The 17,603-nt window shown below is 39.2% G+C and overlaps 1 protein-coding gene across 1 annotated transcript in view; it reads right to left on the bottom strand.

Moving 5' to 3' along the window:
• Positions 1-7,254, bottom strand: part of dph6 (diphthamine biosynthesis 6) — a 93,614-nt gene extending 86,360 nt beyond the window's left edge. Inside the window, exons 1-3 of the mRNA XM_047346241.1 lie at positions 7,122-7,254; positions 6,775-6,866; positions 3,847-4,031 (exon numbers count right to left, since the gene is read on the bottom strand). Of these exons, the coding sequence (XP_047202197.1) occupies positions 3,847-4,031; positions 6,775-6,866; positions 7,122-7,144 (300 nt within the window). The 5' untranslated portion in view covers positions 7,145-7,254. The remainder of the gene's footprint in view (positions 1-3,846; positions 4,032-6,774; positions 6,867-7,121) is intronic.
• Between the last annotated feature and the right edge of the window lie 10,349 nt (positions 7,255-17,603).

Genomic DNA, 17,603 nt, shown 5'->3' with positions numbered 1-17,603 from the left:
TCTTGTAACTTGAAATCAACTTAAACTTCTTAAGAGTAACTTTCAAGCTTGGATTATTTATTTATTTTATTTTCTACTATTTATTATTTATTTTCTATTTATTTCTAGTGTTTCTTCACTACATCTGTTAAAATAAAATGTATTTTCCTTGCTTTCTTTGTTTACTTAAGGTGACCTTTTCTGTGTTTTATGAATCACTATAAAAACGTGTGACTGATAGATTGCTTTTAAACTATTTTCAGAAATGATTGATTTTTATTTAATTATTTTATGACAAAACATTAATTTGAAAATATTTTAATTAGTAGTTTCATTCACCCATCAATTTATCCACTACCTGAAAATAAATAGTTTGCAAACCCAAATATAAATTTTTGCTTTTTGTCTTTAAAAACAATAACAGAATCTCACCACACAGAAAATTACCATAAAACATTTAAATGATTTGGTTAAAGTTGCATATTTTAGGAAGGTTGACAAAATAAATGAAACTGATCACTGATATAAATGCAGAGCACAAGGTCCAAGTGGGAAACAGCTTTAGAGAGTGGCAGCTGAAACTGAAATCTGAGCCATCTAGTTGTACTCTTATGGTTGCCATCACTCAGTAAGCAAAAGAGGAAGCCTGTTGTTTATGGTGAAGGATTGTTGATGACGGTGAGAAGGGTAAATGGGGACATGACTGGAGTTTCTGCAGGCCTGCAAGGGCCCCATGGGAGTCCCACTGGCCTGATCTATAGCCAGTCAGACTGGAGAGGTCAGGCCAGACGAGCCCTGGAAATGGGAAATTAGCAGGCTTTTGCAATTAGAGGAATGGCCACAGGCAAGGATGGCATTGCATCACATGCAACAGAAAGATTTAAATGTAAATGATTATGAGACGGTATAAAAAACAGAAACCAGGCTGTGGGAAGTTGCCTAGAATCACAGCAAAAGACTACATCAAGAGGTTTCCCCATTTAAAAGAGTGTGTAAAGCTAGGCGATTTATATGGGAGATGATAAAAAGGCAGACAGAGGGTTTGAAATGCCCCTGGGCAGGTTTACTGGCCCTTGCCACTAAGTCTGAATGTGTGGACATGCTAAGGCCCCGGAGCAGCCCTGCATTTCAGATAAACATGTCTCTACATCAGCTCTTTAGAAAGGACCACGAGAAAACACTGTCCGTCTCATTTCCAGCACATCAAGCTAACGCTCCTCTGAAAAATAACCCCCACAATCCATAACAGGCTTTTAAATTTTGACATATCTGGCTAAAATAAGAGGTTGTGTAGGGGTGCAGCGGGGATAACGTGTAACACTACACAGGATCAATCCCCGCACGCTGTTTGTGCTGACAGCAGGAAGAGCTTTTGCTGCTGTTGAAGTTTCTGTCCAGGTAGCTTCCTAATGGCTGCAGGCGGTCAGATAGGCAGCGCTGAGTTAACCACACATGCACTTATCTCAAAGCTGTCAGTCAGCCACCCCTGCACCGCACTGGACCACCGAGGTCCTCATACATAATTTGCCATCAAATGAATATTTTCTCAGCGTCCTGGCAAACGGGCTATTTGATGAAATATTCATTCGGTGATTAATTTTTGTTTCTGATCTTCTGTCAACTGAGATTTAAAAAAAAGGAACTTCCTGTGAAGCCATTGTTGAAGGGCACCTCTCTCCAACTTTGCACATAAAACTTTGATCAACTGATGCAGCATTCACACCATTGTTCCAGACCGAGGCAAATAGAAAACTTACTACACGTAGAAGTGTAGTTATGGCATAATAAATGAGACAGACTAAAAGCGCTAACATGACTTTTTACTTTTCCGAGCAGATTAGTTGCACATGATAACACGTGTTAGGAAGAGTGCAGCAGCTCAGCTGATGCTACATAAGTAGCAGCTCGTTGTGGCAGTATGAGCAAACCGAAGGTTAGGAATCCATCATACATCATTCATAGGTTACGTTAATCTATTAATGACGTTTCTTTTTAGCAAAAGCAGACTGAAAATAAATAAAGGCTCATATAAAATTATGATAACTATAGTCAAAAGGACTCCATGCCAAAAGAAAGTTGTGGTTTTGGTGAAGACGAGGGAAGCGTAAAAGTGGATGGGGAGGGTTTGAAAATACCCAATGAGACTTAATCTTTTTGACCGGCAGGAAGTGAGCGTCACCAGGAAGAAGGAAAAGGGTGGACATAAGGAACGGTTTCACATTTAAAAAAGGCATTTTGAAAAACATCTGGAGAAATAATACCTGACAAAACACAGCAACTTCAAGAGACCCGTGGAAGTGCTTCATACTGCACATCATAGATCAGACGTGTGAAGCTTAAAGCCCGTGGGCCTGGATTACACACCCAGATAAGAGGTGAACCAGCTTCATAATACTGAAAACTCCAAACAGATCCTGAAATTACTTCATAAGTCACAAATCTTGCTACGTAGTTCAGGATTGATAAATTAAGCGTATGCATATTTGCATAAAAGGCTTTGTGATGCAGAAAACATTATCAACCATTCACTAGGGCCACCTTCACACGTGACTCAACCACATTGCCCACACTATAGGTATCACATTTGCACTAAAAATTTTCTTTAAAATCTCTTTATTCTTCCAATGTATGAAAAGTTTCTGCACGTGTACCATCAGTTTCAGCTTTGTGGTGGATGTATAATACAATCAGAACTTTCAGCAACGTGAGATGCAGATTAGGATGGTTTCTGTAAAGAGCGCTGAATACCATCCACAATGCCATCCCTCCACAAACATGTTCATCTGGTGCACATATCTCAGTGAGTGCACAGAAAAGGATGTTGCACACAAAATTCAGACTGTTTGTTTTTCATTGATTGCTTTTGTAATTAGGCCGAAGGACCAAAGTCTGAATTTGATTTTTATGAGTTGCTCCTTGATTATGTAAAATTATGTTCTAAACCCTATGAGCTGCTGCTCAGATGTTCTCTCCTTCTCTTCATTCCCACCCTCATTCTCTGAACTATAGTAAACTAACTATAGTAACTAAATATAGTAACAGGATTTCTCTTGACAGGAACATTTTGCACATGAACTGCACATGAACTGCAGCAAGTTAATTCGCTCAAACAGCCTACATGCACAATTTGGAGGTGTGTATGCCTGTCCACAACTGGGAGCCCTGTTGCTCCAGGAGCCCAGCGTATACTGATCTCCATGTGCAAGGGATGGATCAAGGCATTTTAGATTGTGTGTCATTTAAGCTGTTAGGTGAGATACATTTACTCATGCACTGTGGAGATCACATGCTGATATTTAATTACTTGGATCACTGCTAATCATGTTTAGGTGTGAGGACTCCACACAGCACTCAGGATCCTAACATGCTGCAGCCATGATCGCGCCATAGAAGCTTTGTTCATGTACAAAAGATCAAGGAACTCTCAAGCTCCATCATTCATATTGGGGAGCGCACTGCATTCCTGATGTCCCACAGTGGCGTTCTACAGAGACCATTCTCATTTTAGCTGATTTTTAATGTTGCTGTGCAGACTCAGTCCTGTGTGAATATAAAGGAAATGGACAGGCCTGTTAATCAAAACCTTTACAAAAATATTCTGATTTTGGTGTAGGCTGCAGGTGTGAGATGGCTGTTCCTGTAATGTAGGGGATTTTAAACTGATTGGACTGCAGTTGCCAGTTCATGCTATTCAACCTTTTCCTTTAGCTGACATTTTACAGTACAAAAAGGTTTCTAAACCCTTTTTCAGCAGTTTACATTCTTTGTGCAGCAGTTTACTGCCCCTTTACTCATGTGCAGGTTCAATAAACGAGAGGATGAGGCAATGGTAAAAAAATTAAAATAAAATCTTGAGGAGAACCCTACCTTAACAAGATACAGTAGCTGATACAGGTCCTCCACCTCATCCCCTTCTGTCTCACTGTAGTTTCTGCTCGTGTCCAAGCTGGAACCATGAATGGTACGTCTATAAAGAGGCAACTCCATTGCATCAGCATACAGCTCTATAGCCTGATGACCCACCGTCTGGTACATGTAGCTGTCCAACTCATCTATAGCATGAGGGAAAGTGTTGTCAAAGTGGAGTCGAAATGAGCAGGAGTGAAACAAAATGCAAATACAGTGTAGCAATTCACTGTGAAATGACAAATACAATAGGCTCCCTTTAGGACTATACATAATTCCTAAAAGGAATAAAGTTATTGGATATCATGTCCTAATCATTCAATTTGTTTTAAACTCAACATTAAAACTAAGGGTGCACCGATTGGCCCCGATTTCCTTAATTTTGGGTGATCGGTAATAGGCGGATACTTACATGTGAAACCGATCTCATCTACCTCCGCAATGGTCTGAAAATCACCCAATGTCCTCTTTTGCTCTGCCAGCTAATTTTTACTCTGCCCACCAGGTCACATCTCCACGTGCACAGTTCACAACTGTTGATAACATAAGATTGGAATATTGAAGGTGTGTTGTGGCCTCATGACACCTGACAGTGTCAGTTATAAAGAAAATCGGTATTGGCCAAAATCGGAATTGGCAGGTCAAGCTTTTTAAAGATCGTAATCAGTGATCGGCCAGAAAAGTGGTGCTCCCCTAATTAAAACAGAAAAGCATCATATAAAATTAAACTATCTAAAGACAAGGACATAAATAATTACTGTACATTTGGTAAGGTCCTATGATCAGGACCTAGAGTTAATACAGTGTTTTTCTCCATCTCTCTGATCATTTGTGATTTGGTGCAAAAACAAAAACAAAAAACAGTGGCAATTACATGTGCTGGATTTGATGAGCATGTTTACATCTGTATATACACTCACCGGCCACTTAATTAGGTACACCTTGCTAGTACCGGGTTGGACCCTCATTTGCCTTCAGAACTGCCTTAATCCTTCGTGGCATAGATTCAACAAGGTACTGGAAACATTCCTCAGAAAGTTTGGTCCATATTGACATGATAGCATCACACATATGCTGCAGATTTGTCGGCTGCACATCCATGATGCGAATCTCCCGTTCCACAACATCCCAAAGGTGCTCTATTGGATTGAGATCTGGTGATTGTGGAGGCCATTTGACAACAGTGAACTCATTGTCATGTTCAAGAAACCAGTCTGAGATGATTCCTGCTTTATGACATGGCGCGTTATCCTGCTGGAAGTAACCATCAGAAGATGGGTACACTGTGGTCATAAAGGGAAGGACATGGTCAGCAACAATACTCAGGTAGGCTGTGGCGTTGACACGATACTCAATTGGTACTAAGGGGCCCAAAGTGTGCCAAGAAAATATCCCCCACACCATTACACCACCACCACCAGCCTGAACTGTTGATACAAGGCAGGTTGGATTTCATGTTGAAATTTCATGTTGACGCCAAATTCTGACCCTACCATCCGAATGTCGCAGCAGAAATCGAGACTCATCAGACCAGGCAACGTTTTTCCAATCTTCTATTGTCCAATTTTGGTGAGCCTGTGCAAATTGTAGCCTCAGTTTCCTGTTCTTAGCTGACAGGAGTGGCTCCTGGTGTGGACTTCTGCTGCTGTAGCCCATCCACCTCAAGATTCGACGTGTTGTGCGTTCAGAGATGCTCCTCTGCATGCCTTGGTTGTAATGAGTGGTTATTTGAGTTGCGGTTGCCTTTCTATCAGCTCGAACCAGTCTGGCCATTCTCCTCTGAACTCTGGCATCAACAAGGCATTTACGCCCACAGAACTGCCGCTCACTGGATATTTTCTCTTTTTGCGACCATCCTCTGTAAACCCTAGAGATGGTAGTGCGTGAAAATCCCAGTAGATCAGCAGTTTCTGAAATACTCAGAACAGCCCATCTGGCGCCAACAACCATGCGATGTTCAAAGTCACTTAAATCACCTTTCTTCCACATGTTGATGCTCGGTTTGAACTGCAGCAGATCGTCTTGACCATGTCTACATGCCTAAATGCATTGAGTTGCTGCCATGTGATTGGCTGATTAGAAATTTGCGTTAATGAGCAGTTGGACAGGTGTACCTAATAAAGTGAGTGTATTTAGTCTTATTCGAGAATCAGGTGTAGAAATAAAGCACATAGCAATACAAAAATTGAAGCAGTGTGGACAACTATTTGAAATCCCACCACAATGCATGAGCAGGAGTGGTTTGCAATTTTGTCTTGCAGCATAAAGGTCCTGGGTTTGTATCCCATTCGGGAACGTTTGTATTGTTTCCATGTCCTCTCTGTGTATGCGTGGGTTCTCTTCGGGTATTGTGGCTTTCCTGTGTTGCTCTGCATACAACTACAATGGACTATCCAGGGTGTACCCTGCGTCTCAGCCTTTAACCACTGTAGACAGGCACCAGCATTCCCTTGACACTGTAAGGCTTAAGTGAGTATAGAGGATAGATGGATGGCTGGACTTACCACTGTGCAGAAAAAAGGAAAGGCCAATTGTTGCTGTTATCTCTTTAAGATGAACCAAATCTCTCAGTGTAGCAAACACAAAAGCAAGTTTTATTGCACAGGCTTTATTTTATTCAAATTATTTGTTTTAGGTTTTCTTTTTGATAAAAGACTTTCATATATCATATGTCATTTATATTTCAAAAATGAACATGCTCATAAGTTACCTAAAACAATGCAACTGGACAAAATAGCTAAATTAAGTTATTTAGAGAAAGTGTAAGACTTCCTTGACATAGAAAAATATATGTCGACAAGAGGTCCAACTGGCTGACCCAAATACAAAATGTAGCCTCTGAGGACCTCTGTGGAACCCCGGTAAACCACATCAGAGCATTTTCCTCACCTGTGTGAGCGGGGCGCAGGTTGGCCAGAGCCACTATCCTGTGTCCAGCAGCAACACACTGCATCATGTTGTAGCAGCTGTCTTTGCCCCCACTGGAACACAGCATACCAGACAGGCACAGAGGTAAAGCCAGAGTTAAAGGAGTGAAAATGAAGCAGTTATCATAAGGTCTGAGTTGCAGATGCAAATATCACGCTTGAATTAATTGTATACACTTCTATTGTCAATTATTAAAAACTTATAAAGTCTAGATTTGAATGATGGTAGCCTCTTTAAGTTGCTCGTTTTGATGTTCTGCGAACACAAAACGGAACTATGAGCCATTTAAGACAAAGGGTTTTGATTACCTGATCAACGCGACCACTTTCATCTTCTTATAACCCGTTTATGAGTCTGTAGCCTCTAAAAACGGAGAAGAAACCAGTGACAGTGCGCTTAGCAACCGGTAAATGTACACAACATGTGAGAGGAAGCTTCCGGGTCGACGAGGACCCCGTTGGAAATGTTAGAGGGCCTTTAATGTGCCTGAAAGAAAATTTGCTTCTATTTTAACCTTAAAATAAAAACTTTATTTAAGTTTTGATGAACACCAAATGGTTGTTGTTCCAGCAACAATACCAAAGCTGTATAATAATAATTTCAGTCAGTGTAACGTCAAACAATAAAATATAATTCTTTACATTATGCATTAACAGTATTCACAGAATGGTTAGGTTATTGTGTTTTTAAGAGGCACATTTTTAGTGAAAGCAATAAAAGTGCTTCACAAGGCAAGACAAGTTAAGTTGTACAGCACCATTTATACATAGGGTAATTAAAAATGCTTTGAGAGAAAAACAAGTAATAAGAAACCTGATACATCAAAAACGAAAAAAGCACCGCATAAAAGCATAAAAAACATGAGACATAATCACAGAAAAAGATAGAAACAATAAAAACGAAGACAGTTCAATGAGATCCTATGGTCTCAGATTTCACCTTTGTGCACTGCAGAAAATATTATTATGAAGTGTTAAGGTAACATAATTCCACAACACAATAACAATATAACTGAATAACTAACAGCAATGCATAAAATCAAAATACTTACAACTAACTGAAAGCCAATGTGATAGTCCTAGCATTTAACACAACCAACAATTCAGGCAGGTTCGATGGGCATGTGCAGACATGTTTATTTTATAATTAATAAAACAACATATCATACTTTATATGTGTCTGGTGAGCCATTTCTGTGATTTGGCTATGTGTTTTGGACCAAACTCAAAGACAACATATTTACACTTTATTAGCAAAGACCATGGGTTGTTTTTGGAAAAACAATTCCTGATATTTGAAACAGACCCTCCACCATACCTAAAAAGACAGAAGGTGCTTTACCACATGTTCATTATTTGTTTTCTTCCTGGAGTGTTTGCTGCTAAAAAGCTCAGTCATAAAACTCTACAGGTTTATGTTTATGATGGTAGGACAGAAAAGGCGTTTTTGTCCTATTATCATTTCCAAACAACGAGTTGGCATCAAATTGTTCTAATGGAGAAATTTTTAACCTTCTTTACCATCATACTCACTGTGCATGTTGTGGTGGCAAAAATAGCAAATGCTTCAGTTAGTTTTTTTAAGGGATTGTCAGGTGTGCACATAACTTTGGGATCTTTCTCACAATAACTAATGCATGAAAATTGTGAGATAATGTTACCAGTGGCAAAAAAAAAAAAACGTGGCCTGAACGGTATGTTGCATTTGAATTAAAATATAGGAAGAAAATGTGTCTGTTTCACATGCCTAACAGTAGATAATGTAAAATTAAATGCTTTTAGTTATTGTTTTTAGTCTTGTTTCACATGTATATATTATATGTATGTATTTTACAAAAAGGTTGAAAAAAAACAATTTCAAAGTTTAAAGTAGACTAAATCTACTACAGTAGTAGATACTGTACTTCTTCGTGTGTTTTGAAGGAGGACAAAAAAGTCCAGGCAGTGGTGTTCACACACAGGTTGTGCTTTTCCTCTGAGGGAGCCCTTTTTTGCTCAGAGGAAAGTCTTTGATGCTCCTTTTGCTCTCTGTTGTTGTGCCAGAGCAGAATAATTGCACTGCTTTTTGTGCGCTTCCCTCACCTTCTACCCCTAAGCAGGCCAAAGGCAACTAATTCCGTCTGAGAGTACAAAATTGAGAGAGACGTGTTTTCATCCCTTTACTTTTAACTAGATTCCCTTTTTTGCTGTTGTTTTGTTTCTTTTGTGTTATTTTTTCCTTGGGAATAATTGACAAAATCAACAACCTGCAGATGGGCATCATTTTGGTTGTAATACAGCCAGAACAGGCTGAATGTAAAGATCTCTTTATTAAAAGATAAATATAGCTATAAAGTACAGTGCTGTGAAAAAGTGTTTCCCCCTTACAGTTTTCTTCTGTTTTTGCTTGTTTTGTCTGATTAAATGTTTCAGATCACTTAACACATTTTAAAGCCACATAAAGATAACCTGAGTAAATACAAAGAACATTTTTAAATGTTGATTTTTATTCATTATAGAAAAAAGCAACCCAAACTATCTTGGCCCAAGGTGAAAAGTAATTGCCCCCTAAACCTAATAGTTGGTTGTGCCACCCTTGGCAGCAACAACAGCCATCAAGTGTTAGCGATAACTGGCAATGAGACTTTTGCATCAGAGTGAAGGAATTTTGGCCCAGTTGTCTTTACAGAATTGTTTTTATTCAGCCACAATTACATGAAAGGTCTATTTATGGTCATCTCAGTATCTCAGTTGGATTTAAGTCTGGCCTGCAGTGCTTAGATGCTGTTCTTGGTTATTATGTGACCTCCTAGATGAGTCATCAATATAATCTTGGGATAATTTTGGTCCTTCAAAGTTTAACCACTGTTCCATGTCTTTTTCATGTGTGGATCATGGCTCTACGTTTGGTTTGCTGGAGTCTCAAAGCCTTAGATATGGCTTTGTGACCCTTTCCAAACTGATAGATATCAGTGACTTTGTTTCTTATCTGTTCTTTGAATTTTTTCCAGATTAGGACCTGTTTTCTATGTTGTTTTTGAGATCTTTAAGCCTTTAGAGATGATCTAGTCCAGTGATTTTTAGATTCTGCAGGTGTGGCAGTAATCAGGCTTGAGTGTGACGAGTGAAGTTGAACTCAGCTGTTCAAAACTGTTTTAAATTCAGGATGTACCAAACTGCCTTATGCATTTACTTGGGTTATCTAGTTAAAAAAGGCAACTGAAGAAATCTCCAATTGGGATAAATATATGCACTTAAACCCCCCAAAAGTTATTATTGTCATTATTTTATCATAACATTTTTTTAATTAATGGAGTAAATCCATAATTATTTTTTTTTTACCTCTTTGTTTATTTTCCACTTAGCTATGATAGCTTACAATAACAATTTCCTGTTTTATTTAATATGACCACAATGAACATCTGACAAAGTGTTGCAGGTGAACCAAAGTGCATCTGATTCATCATGACGACAAACAACTGCAAATAAATTTTTTATTTGACCTCAGTTACAAATGTCTTTCAATAAAATGAGTGATACAGTTTTCAAAATGTTCCTTTGATATGTTCGTTTGAAAAATTGCCCTGTCCTGGGAAAGCAGGACACATCCTCCTGGGTCTGGTTGTCCTTCAGTTTTCTGAACTCGTTAATATATCATCTATGTCTTCTGATTCTTGAGTTATACTTTACATTACAGCCTCTGTCCCACAGGTAATACCCATTAAAGCCCAAGCCCAAAGTACTTGACTAATGCAAATTGTGTCACTTATTGCTTTTAATTTATTTTGTTTATTACCCAGACAAATAAAGAGGTGTGTTGTTCACACTTTATTTGTGGCCGCATTTTGCTGACGTAAAAGAACGTTTTATGTCCACATTGTTTGTGCGATGGGGATAAAAAGTGTTGATAGATAGCTCAGCAGAGACACAGCCAGCGGACGTGAATATGATACGCATAAATATGAAAGCAAGGCAGCGGGAATCAAATGACACCCTTGGCCTTTTCTTAAAGGAGCATGTACATATGACAGGTGATTTACACAGAGACACAAGCTAATTTTTGCCACACAAGGACACAAAAACTTTGGGTGTAATGAGAAACGAAGGCCTCAAATCACAAGCCAATAAATTGAGTGTCACAACAGGCCGGCCAAGGTTGCGGACTGACTGGCCAGAATACAGACTCACTTACGTGGTAGAAGTCCCCTCAAGAAAATGACAAAACAAGCAAATAGTGCCTGGAATATTATGCATTTTATGTCCTACACACAATAGCTGAGACCTGCAGGTATTTGTACAAAAGAAAATAATTACATAAATGAAACAGCTCTTTGAAGAAACCTTTAAAATATGAGCTACAACAACAATTCATTTCCCTTTGGGAAGAATAAAGTATTTTTGAATTGAATTGAATTGAATTGAATTAAATTGAATCAATAATGTTTCCAGTAACATAATATCTTTTTTTCCTACAATAGGAAGTTTTATATAAATTTATAAATTTAATATGTTAATTAAACTTGTATTAAAGTGGAAGGATTCTACAAATAGCAAGAATGTATAAAGTATTCAACCAATCAAATTTGGTCAATGAATGCACAGCTTACATGAATTAATTGTTACAGTGCTGGCCTCTACCTGTCAGTGGATCACCACCTTTCTGATTGTGAAGCTGGGCAGCACTGGCACCCCCCAGGGGTGTGTTCTGTCCTCACTCCCTTTCTCCCCTTGCATAAATGACTGAACCTCAGCAGACTCCTGAAGTTTGTAGATAACACCATGGTCACTGGTCTGATCGAGGATAATGACGAGTCTGCATACAGACATGAAGTGGATTGGTTGGTCCACTGGTGCGGTCACAACCACCTGGAGCTTAACCTGACACTGTGAGGCCCAACAGAGACCATACAAGAAAGACAACCTACAACAGGAGCTGCTAGTCATCTTCTACAACGCCAGTATTCAGTCTGTCCTCTGTTCGTTCATCACTGTGTGGTTTGGCTCATACAACCAAACAAGACAGGTCAAATCTACAAAGAACAATTAGGTCTGCATAGAGGATCATCGGGGCTAACCTTGCCTCCAAATGGACTTGTACAAGTCTATGGTCAGGAAAAGGGCAGCTAACATATCTGCAGACCACATATCATGGGCAACAACTGTTAGGACTGTTACTTTTTAATGCTCACTCTCTACCAATGATCCACATAGTCCTGTCTTTTAGTGTTTAACCCTTTCTCTCTCCTAGACATGGCGATTGACTGAGCTTAACTGTAACCAACTGTATGTGCTTTCTTTCAGACTCTAACCTTGAAAACTGGGTCAGAGTTTATCTGTTCTTTCTTTCTAGGTGAAACGACTAAAGGAGCTACATCCATTAACATTTACTTTTCCTTCCCATAGAAAGTACTCCTGGATCAGTGCTTCTTTGTTGTCTTTGTATCTCTGCTCTGTTCTCTCTAACCCCCAGTCAGTCGTGGCAGATGGCCGCTCACACTGAGCCTGGTTCTGGTTCTGCTGGAGGTTACTTCCTGTTAAAAGGGAGTTTTTCCTTTCCACTGTTGCTACATGCATGCTCAGTATGAGGGATTGCTGCCAGTGACTGTCCACTGTCTCTACATGCTCATCAAGGAGGAGGGAATGCTGCAAGTCACTGACTGGATGCAATCTGCTGGGTTTCCTTACACAGAAAAACTTTTTATCCAATTTGAATAAATAACTAACTCTGACTGTACTGTTCAATGGTTAGGATTAATTGGAATGTATGTACCTGAGTGTTGTGAAGTGCCTTGAGACAACATGTGTTGTGAATTGGCGCTATATAAATAAACTGAATTGAATTGAATTGAATTACTTTCAGGTCAGCGCTACAGAGCACTATTTGCAAAAACTACAGACAGTTTCTTCCCCCAGCCTGTCTCTCTTGCAAATACCTTACAGCCTGAGTAGTCAGCTACTCTGCTGTGAAACAAAATAAGCTCATTGCACTATCACAACCTGTCTTTCTTTATTTCTTTTCTTGATATATATAGGACAATGATCCATTGTTTCCATTTTTTTTACAATTATAATGTGCCTGTTCTTCTCATTGAAAAAACCTGATCTCAGCCAGATTTTATTTGAAGTGTCTATGAATAGCAACGTTTAACTTACCGCAGATTCTGAAATGCATTTATGTCTGGACTTTGATTGGGCTATTCCAACACATGAATATAATTTGGTCTAAACCATTCCATTGTAGGTCTGGTTGTTGGTTTAGAGTTGCTGTCCTTCTGAAACTCTGCCCCAGTTTTAAGTCTTTTGCAGACTAACAGGTTTTCCTCCTGAATTTACCTGTAATTAAATACTGTCATCTTCCCATTAACTCTGACCAGCTTCTCTTTCTCTTATTAAAGAAAAGTATTGATAAAGTGTGATGCTATGTTTTACTGTAGTGATGGTGCTTTCAGGGTAATGTGTGGTGTTTTCTGTCACGCTTAAGGCTTTGCATGTGGGCCAGAAAGTTCACCTTTGGTCTCATCTGTCCAGATCACCTTCTTTCGCATGTTCACTGTGTCCTCCACATGGCTTATTTTCTTTGTTTCCATATATGTGGAATTTATAAACAGCAGTTCCTCCGACAGACTCTCCCACCTGAGTAGTAGATCTCCACAACTCCTTGAGAGACACCATGGGCCTCCTGGTTGTTTCTCTGATGATTGCTTTCTTTGTCTGGTCTTTCAGGATAGTTGGACGGCCATGTATCTGCTAGGTTTGCAGTGGTGCCATACTTTTCCTGTTTTTGGATAAAGGACGGAAGAATCAAAGAAGCCGCAACCATAAAGCAGGTGGCAAAGATGGATAATCTTTAATCCCTTTCTCTGGAACATCTGGTTGTCCAATTTCTTCTCTTTTTTTGTTCATATTAAATTAACAAAATATCACAGAAAGGAAACAGATCCTTGACTTCTTTCTCTAAAGTGTAATGGGCAGAACAAAAAAGTAACTTTAACTATAGATGAAGCTGAATGAGCACTGATGACAGCCAAATGTTATGCTGAAGCAGTGATATATTTGTACTCAAGTGAGTGATAGCAGAATGCAGCCCTGAGTATTTTTAACTCTACTTCACTCTGGTGTTTTCTCCATCAGGGGCTCATTTTCCAAAGAACTATCAGCATAATGATATCTCTTTAGGGCCCAACCACATCCAAATCAGTTAGTAAACAACCCAAACGGGGATCTGTACACATTTTTACAGACAATTAACTGTTATCATGAGGGTCCAAATGGATTAGTGGGCTCATTAATGTCTGAGGCTAATCGGTCCTTGATTGCAAATGTGAGAGAATTTAAATAAGGTCGTGGTTTGATCCAAATTGTGTTTGATCATGACATCGTCCTTAACAACAGCCCCAGCCTGCAAACAGTAACTGAGGGAGCTTTTTTCTCGCTCTTTCTAAATTGCCCAATGAAAATCTGGCTTGTATGCCTGTTCCAGTTGGCTTCTAAACAAAAGAAAAGAATTGGATGAAATGGATGAAGAATGGTTTGCTTCATAAGCTGCTGCTGTTTAGTAAAAGCCATGAGATAATTTACTGATAGCCTAACATTTGATTATTATACAGAATGTATTTGCAAGGAAAGTGCCTGTTTGCTTAGAGAAGAATTATTAAAGTGAAGTTGAATGAGTGCTGCTTTTATTTATCTTGCACTTCTGATATGATTAACAGTAGATCTATTAGGCAGCAGTTAGAAAAGTTGCAAATGTGTTTCATATTTAATAACAGCTAAAAAAATAGGTGATCATATATAAATGAGTAGGACATACATTTAACAGTTCAAATAGTTTGTGACCAACTACTGGGATTCCAACAAAAGACCAATGAAATTCAGAAATATAGTCATGAACATATCTCAAAGTGGATTTCAGCAAACTTTAATGTATTTTATTGGGCATTTTGTGTAACAGATCCACACAAAGAAGTTAAAGTGTAAAGTGAAACAAAGAATGCCTTTAACAGTTTAGCACATCTAGGGCATTGTTTCAGAAACATGGGATTGGTTCACAGATTCACAGGTGTTTAGTCCTGCGATCCTCTTCAGTAATCAAACCTGAAAGCTAAATATTAATGGTAAAGCTTATATGTAATATATCAAAAAAATAAAAATGCCTTGACCCAAACTTTTCCATTTTGTCTGGCTGTATGTTTAGGGTCGCTGTCTTGCTGGACATTGAACGTATGTCCCTGTCTCAAGTCTTTTGCAGCTTGTAACATGTCTCTTTCAACGATTGCCCCTTATTTTGCTCCATCCAGCCTACCATCAACTGTGACCAGTTTCCTTGTCCCAACTGAACAAAATGATTCCCTACAGCATGATGCTTTCTCCACTGTGCTTCCCATTGGTATGGTGAGATCAGAGTGACGTGCAGTGACAGTTGAAAACTTTCGCAAGGCATGGTAGGTGGAGCTTGTTCAGCTTTGAACATTATTACATGAACAATATGTATTAAAAACACATCATTGGCATATTTGTATTTTTGTTACTTCCTGTAGGGGTAGAAGACTGCTTTGGCCTCGGATTTCATAAGTCTGCTTGATGCAACTTTTGCATGCAGGATTTGGCAGAACCAGTTTTCCCCCTTTTTTCCCCCTAACTCACCTTATGAAATCAAATAAGAGAAATGCAACTGGAAAGGCAAAAACAGGGATGCAAATTTGGCGGGGCGGTAGTGTGTGGCCCATATATAGAGAGACTTCGGCCCTCGACGCGATTGTCCCCTGGTTCGAGTCACAGCCACAGCAACCTGTGCTGCATGTCTTCCCCCTCTCTTCACCCCATTTCCTGTCTGCCAACCTTCAACAAAAATGACAAAACAAAGGCCTCTAGTGCCGCAAAGAATGCGTGTTACATCTTGTTATTGTTTAATATGGAAGATGTGGTAAGGCACATAATCAGTAAAACCATTTCTGGACAGCCAGGATGTACAGGAATGGGTCATTTTGTCAAAATCCAGCAGAATCAAAATAAGTATGCTGTAAAAGGTTTGGTGGGATTGGGGAAAAAACAATGCTGCTCTAATGGACTGGCAGTTTATATCTGCTTGTACAAAAATAAACATTGCACTTAATGGAAAGTTTTTGCCTTAACCAGGACTTTCAAAATAAATCTAAAAGAAATCACTAATTCCTTATCCACGCAGTGCACTACAAATGGAAACTTCCCATCAGCCAAGCCAGCCAACCATCCCTTATTGTCTAAGGACAAATGTATTTTCCTGCATAATTCTCCCTGATTAGATTGTCCTTCCCTGCTACTAGCCTCATAGAATCAAATCAGGGCTTTAGTGGTTGAGGCTTGTGAAGTTCCGGCCAAAAGGATGTGGTCTGTTACAGTGTGCCACCATTCCTCTAATTATCAAGGAGTCAAAGCAAACTGCATGCATTGCTTTCACCTGATCCTGCTGTCTAAAACTACTCTTAAGTATATACAAAGACATTCTCAGTTTAGAAATCCAAACTCCTCAGATATATGGTTTACTTGAAGTTTTATCCAAATCAAACATTAAATAAGTCCTCAAAAGAAACCACATGTCTTGCAGTCTGTTTAGTTCATTATCATTATTAATAACCATAAAACATATGAACACTTTTAGAAGGTATGCAAAAAAGAGTAGCCAAAGATACAAAATATAAAGCATAAAAGCTTCAGTTTATATGGATGCCATTGTAAAATACAAACAGAAGCATCACAGTATTGGGGAAAACGTTTATAATCTGCAAATTGTCTAGTGGGACTCGGTGATTAGCTCGTCTGCTCTCTGATATACTATCCCCCCTGACAGTTTCCCTTTCAGCCGACAAACACAATCCTAATCCAGGAAATGGCCTGCAATCAGAATATTGAATCTGACATCAGAGGTAGCCACAGAGGCGATTCCCACACACCCCTCCCACAGCTTCAAAGGTCTTCCCGGGCCTGTTACGGGTTTCCCTCGTGATGAAGTGTGACACTCCACAAACACAAAAGCCCCAACTCTCTCGTGAGTCTCCTTTGCTTTTCACGAACCGCTCCAGTCTGACCAGTGCCAAGGCAACTTGGTGGTTGTCAAGCAGGGCCTGTATATCTGTGTGTTTTTGTGTGTATACATGTGGTTTGGTGTTGAGTGTGTGTAGATAGCTTGTCAAAGCCATGTGGCCTTGTCTGCTTGTGAGGGCTGTCTGTGTGCTTCCACCTCAACATGATGTCATGAGCACCAATATTTAAAGCCACCACCTGGTTAATGAGTTATTTTTTTTTTCTTCTTTATTTCTTTGCATAATTTCTAAAGATGAAGCTAAGATGCCCTATTTTTTCCATTGCTCCGTGCCTTCCTTCTGCTTCCACATTTTTTCATTTCTTCAAATTGTAAGACGTCACCATTGCTGGAAAGCTGGCCACAGCTGAGCCACACCGGTAAATCCACTGCCAGAAGACAGAGTTCAGGCCTGCCATTTGTCTTGTGGTTTTGATTTGGGGATATTTATCTAACGAATTGTCCAATGTCAACAGTCTCTAAATACCATTACTGCTGCTCTGAGTGGGCTTCTCCAGGGAGGACAAGGATTAATGCTCAGTTGGAGATAAAATAAAAGGAGGAAGAAGAAATAAGACAGAGAGTGTTGAGAAGAGTGACTGTTTAAAGAAGGTAAATAATATATAGATGGAAGAAATAATTATAAAGGAAAATAATTTGGTATAAATTTAGATCCATCTTACTTAATGGAAGATTAATTAGCAAAAAGAAAAGAAAACTCTCTTATTGAAAATAGTATACAGTTCCTGGCTAAA

The sequence above is a fragment of the Girardinichthys multiradiatus genome, chromosome 19 (assembly GCF_021462225.1).
Source record: "Girardinichthys multiradiatus isolate DD_20200921_A chromosome 19, DD_fGirMul_XY1, whole genome shotgun sequence".
In the NCBI taxonomy this organism is placed as follows: domain Eukaryota; kingdom Metazoa; phylum Chordata; class Actinopteri; order Cyprinodontiformes; family Goodeidae; genus Girardinichthys; species Girardinichthys multiradiatus.
This window is presented reverse-complemented; position numbering and strand designations above follow the sequence as displayed.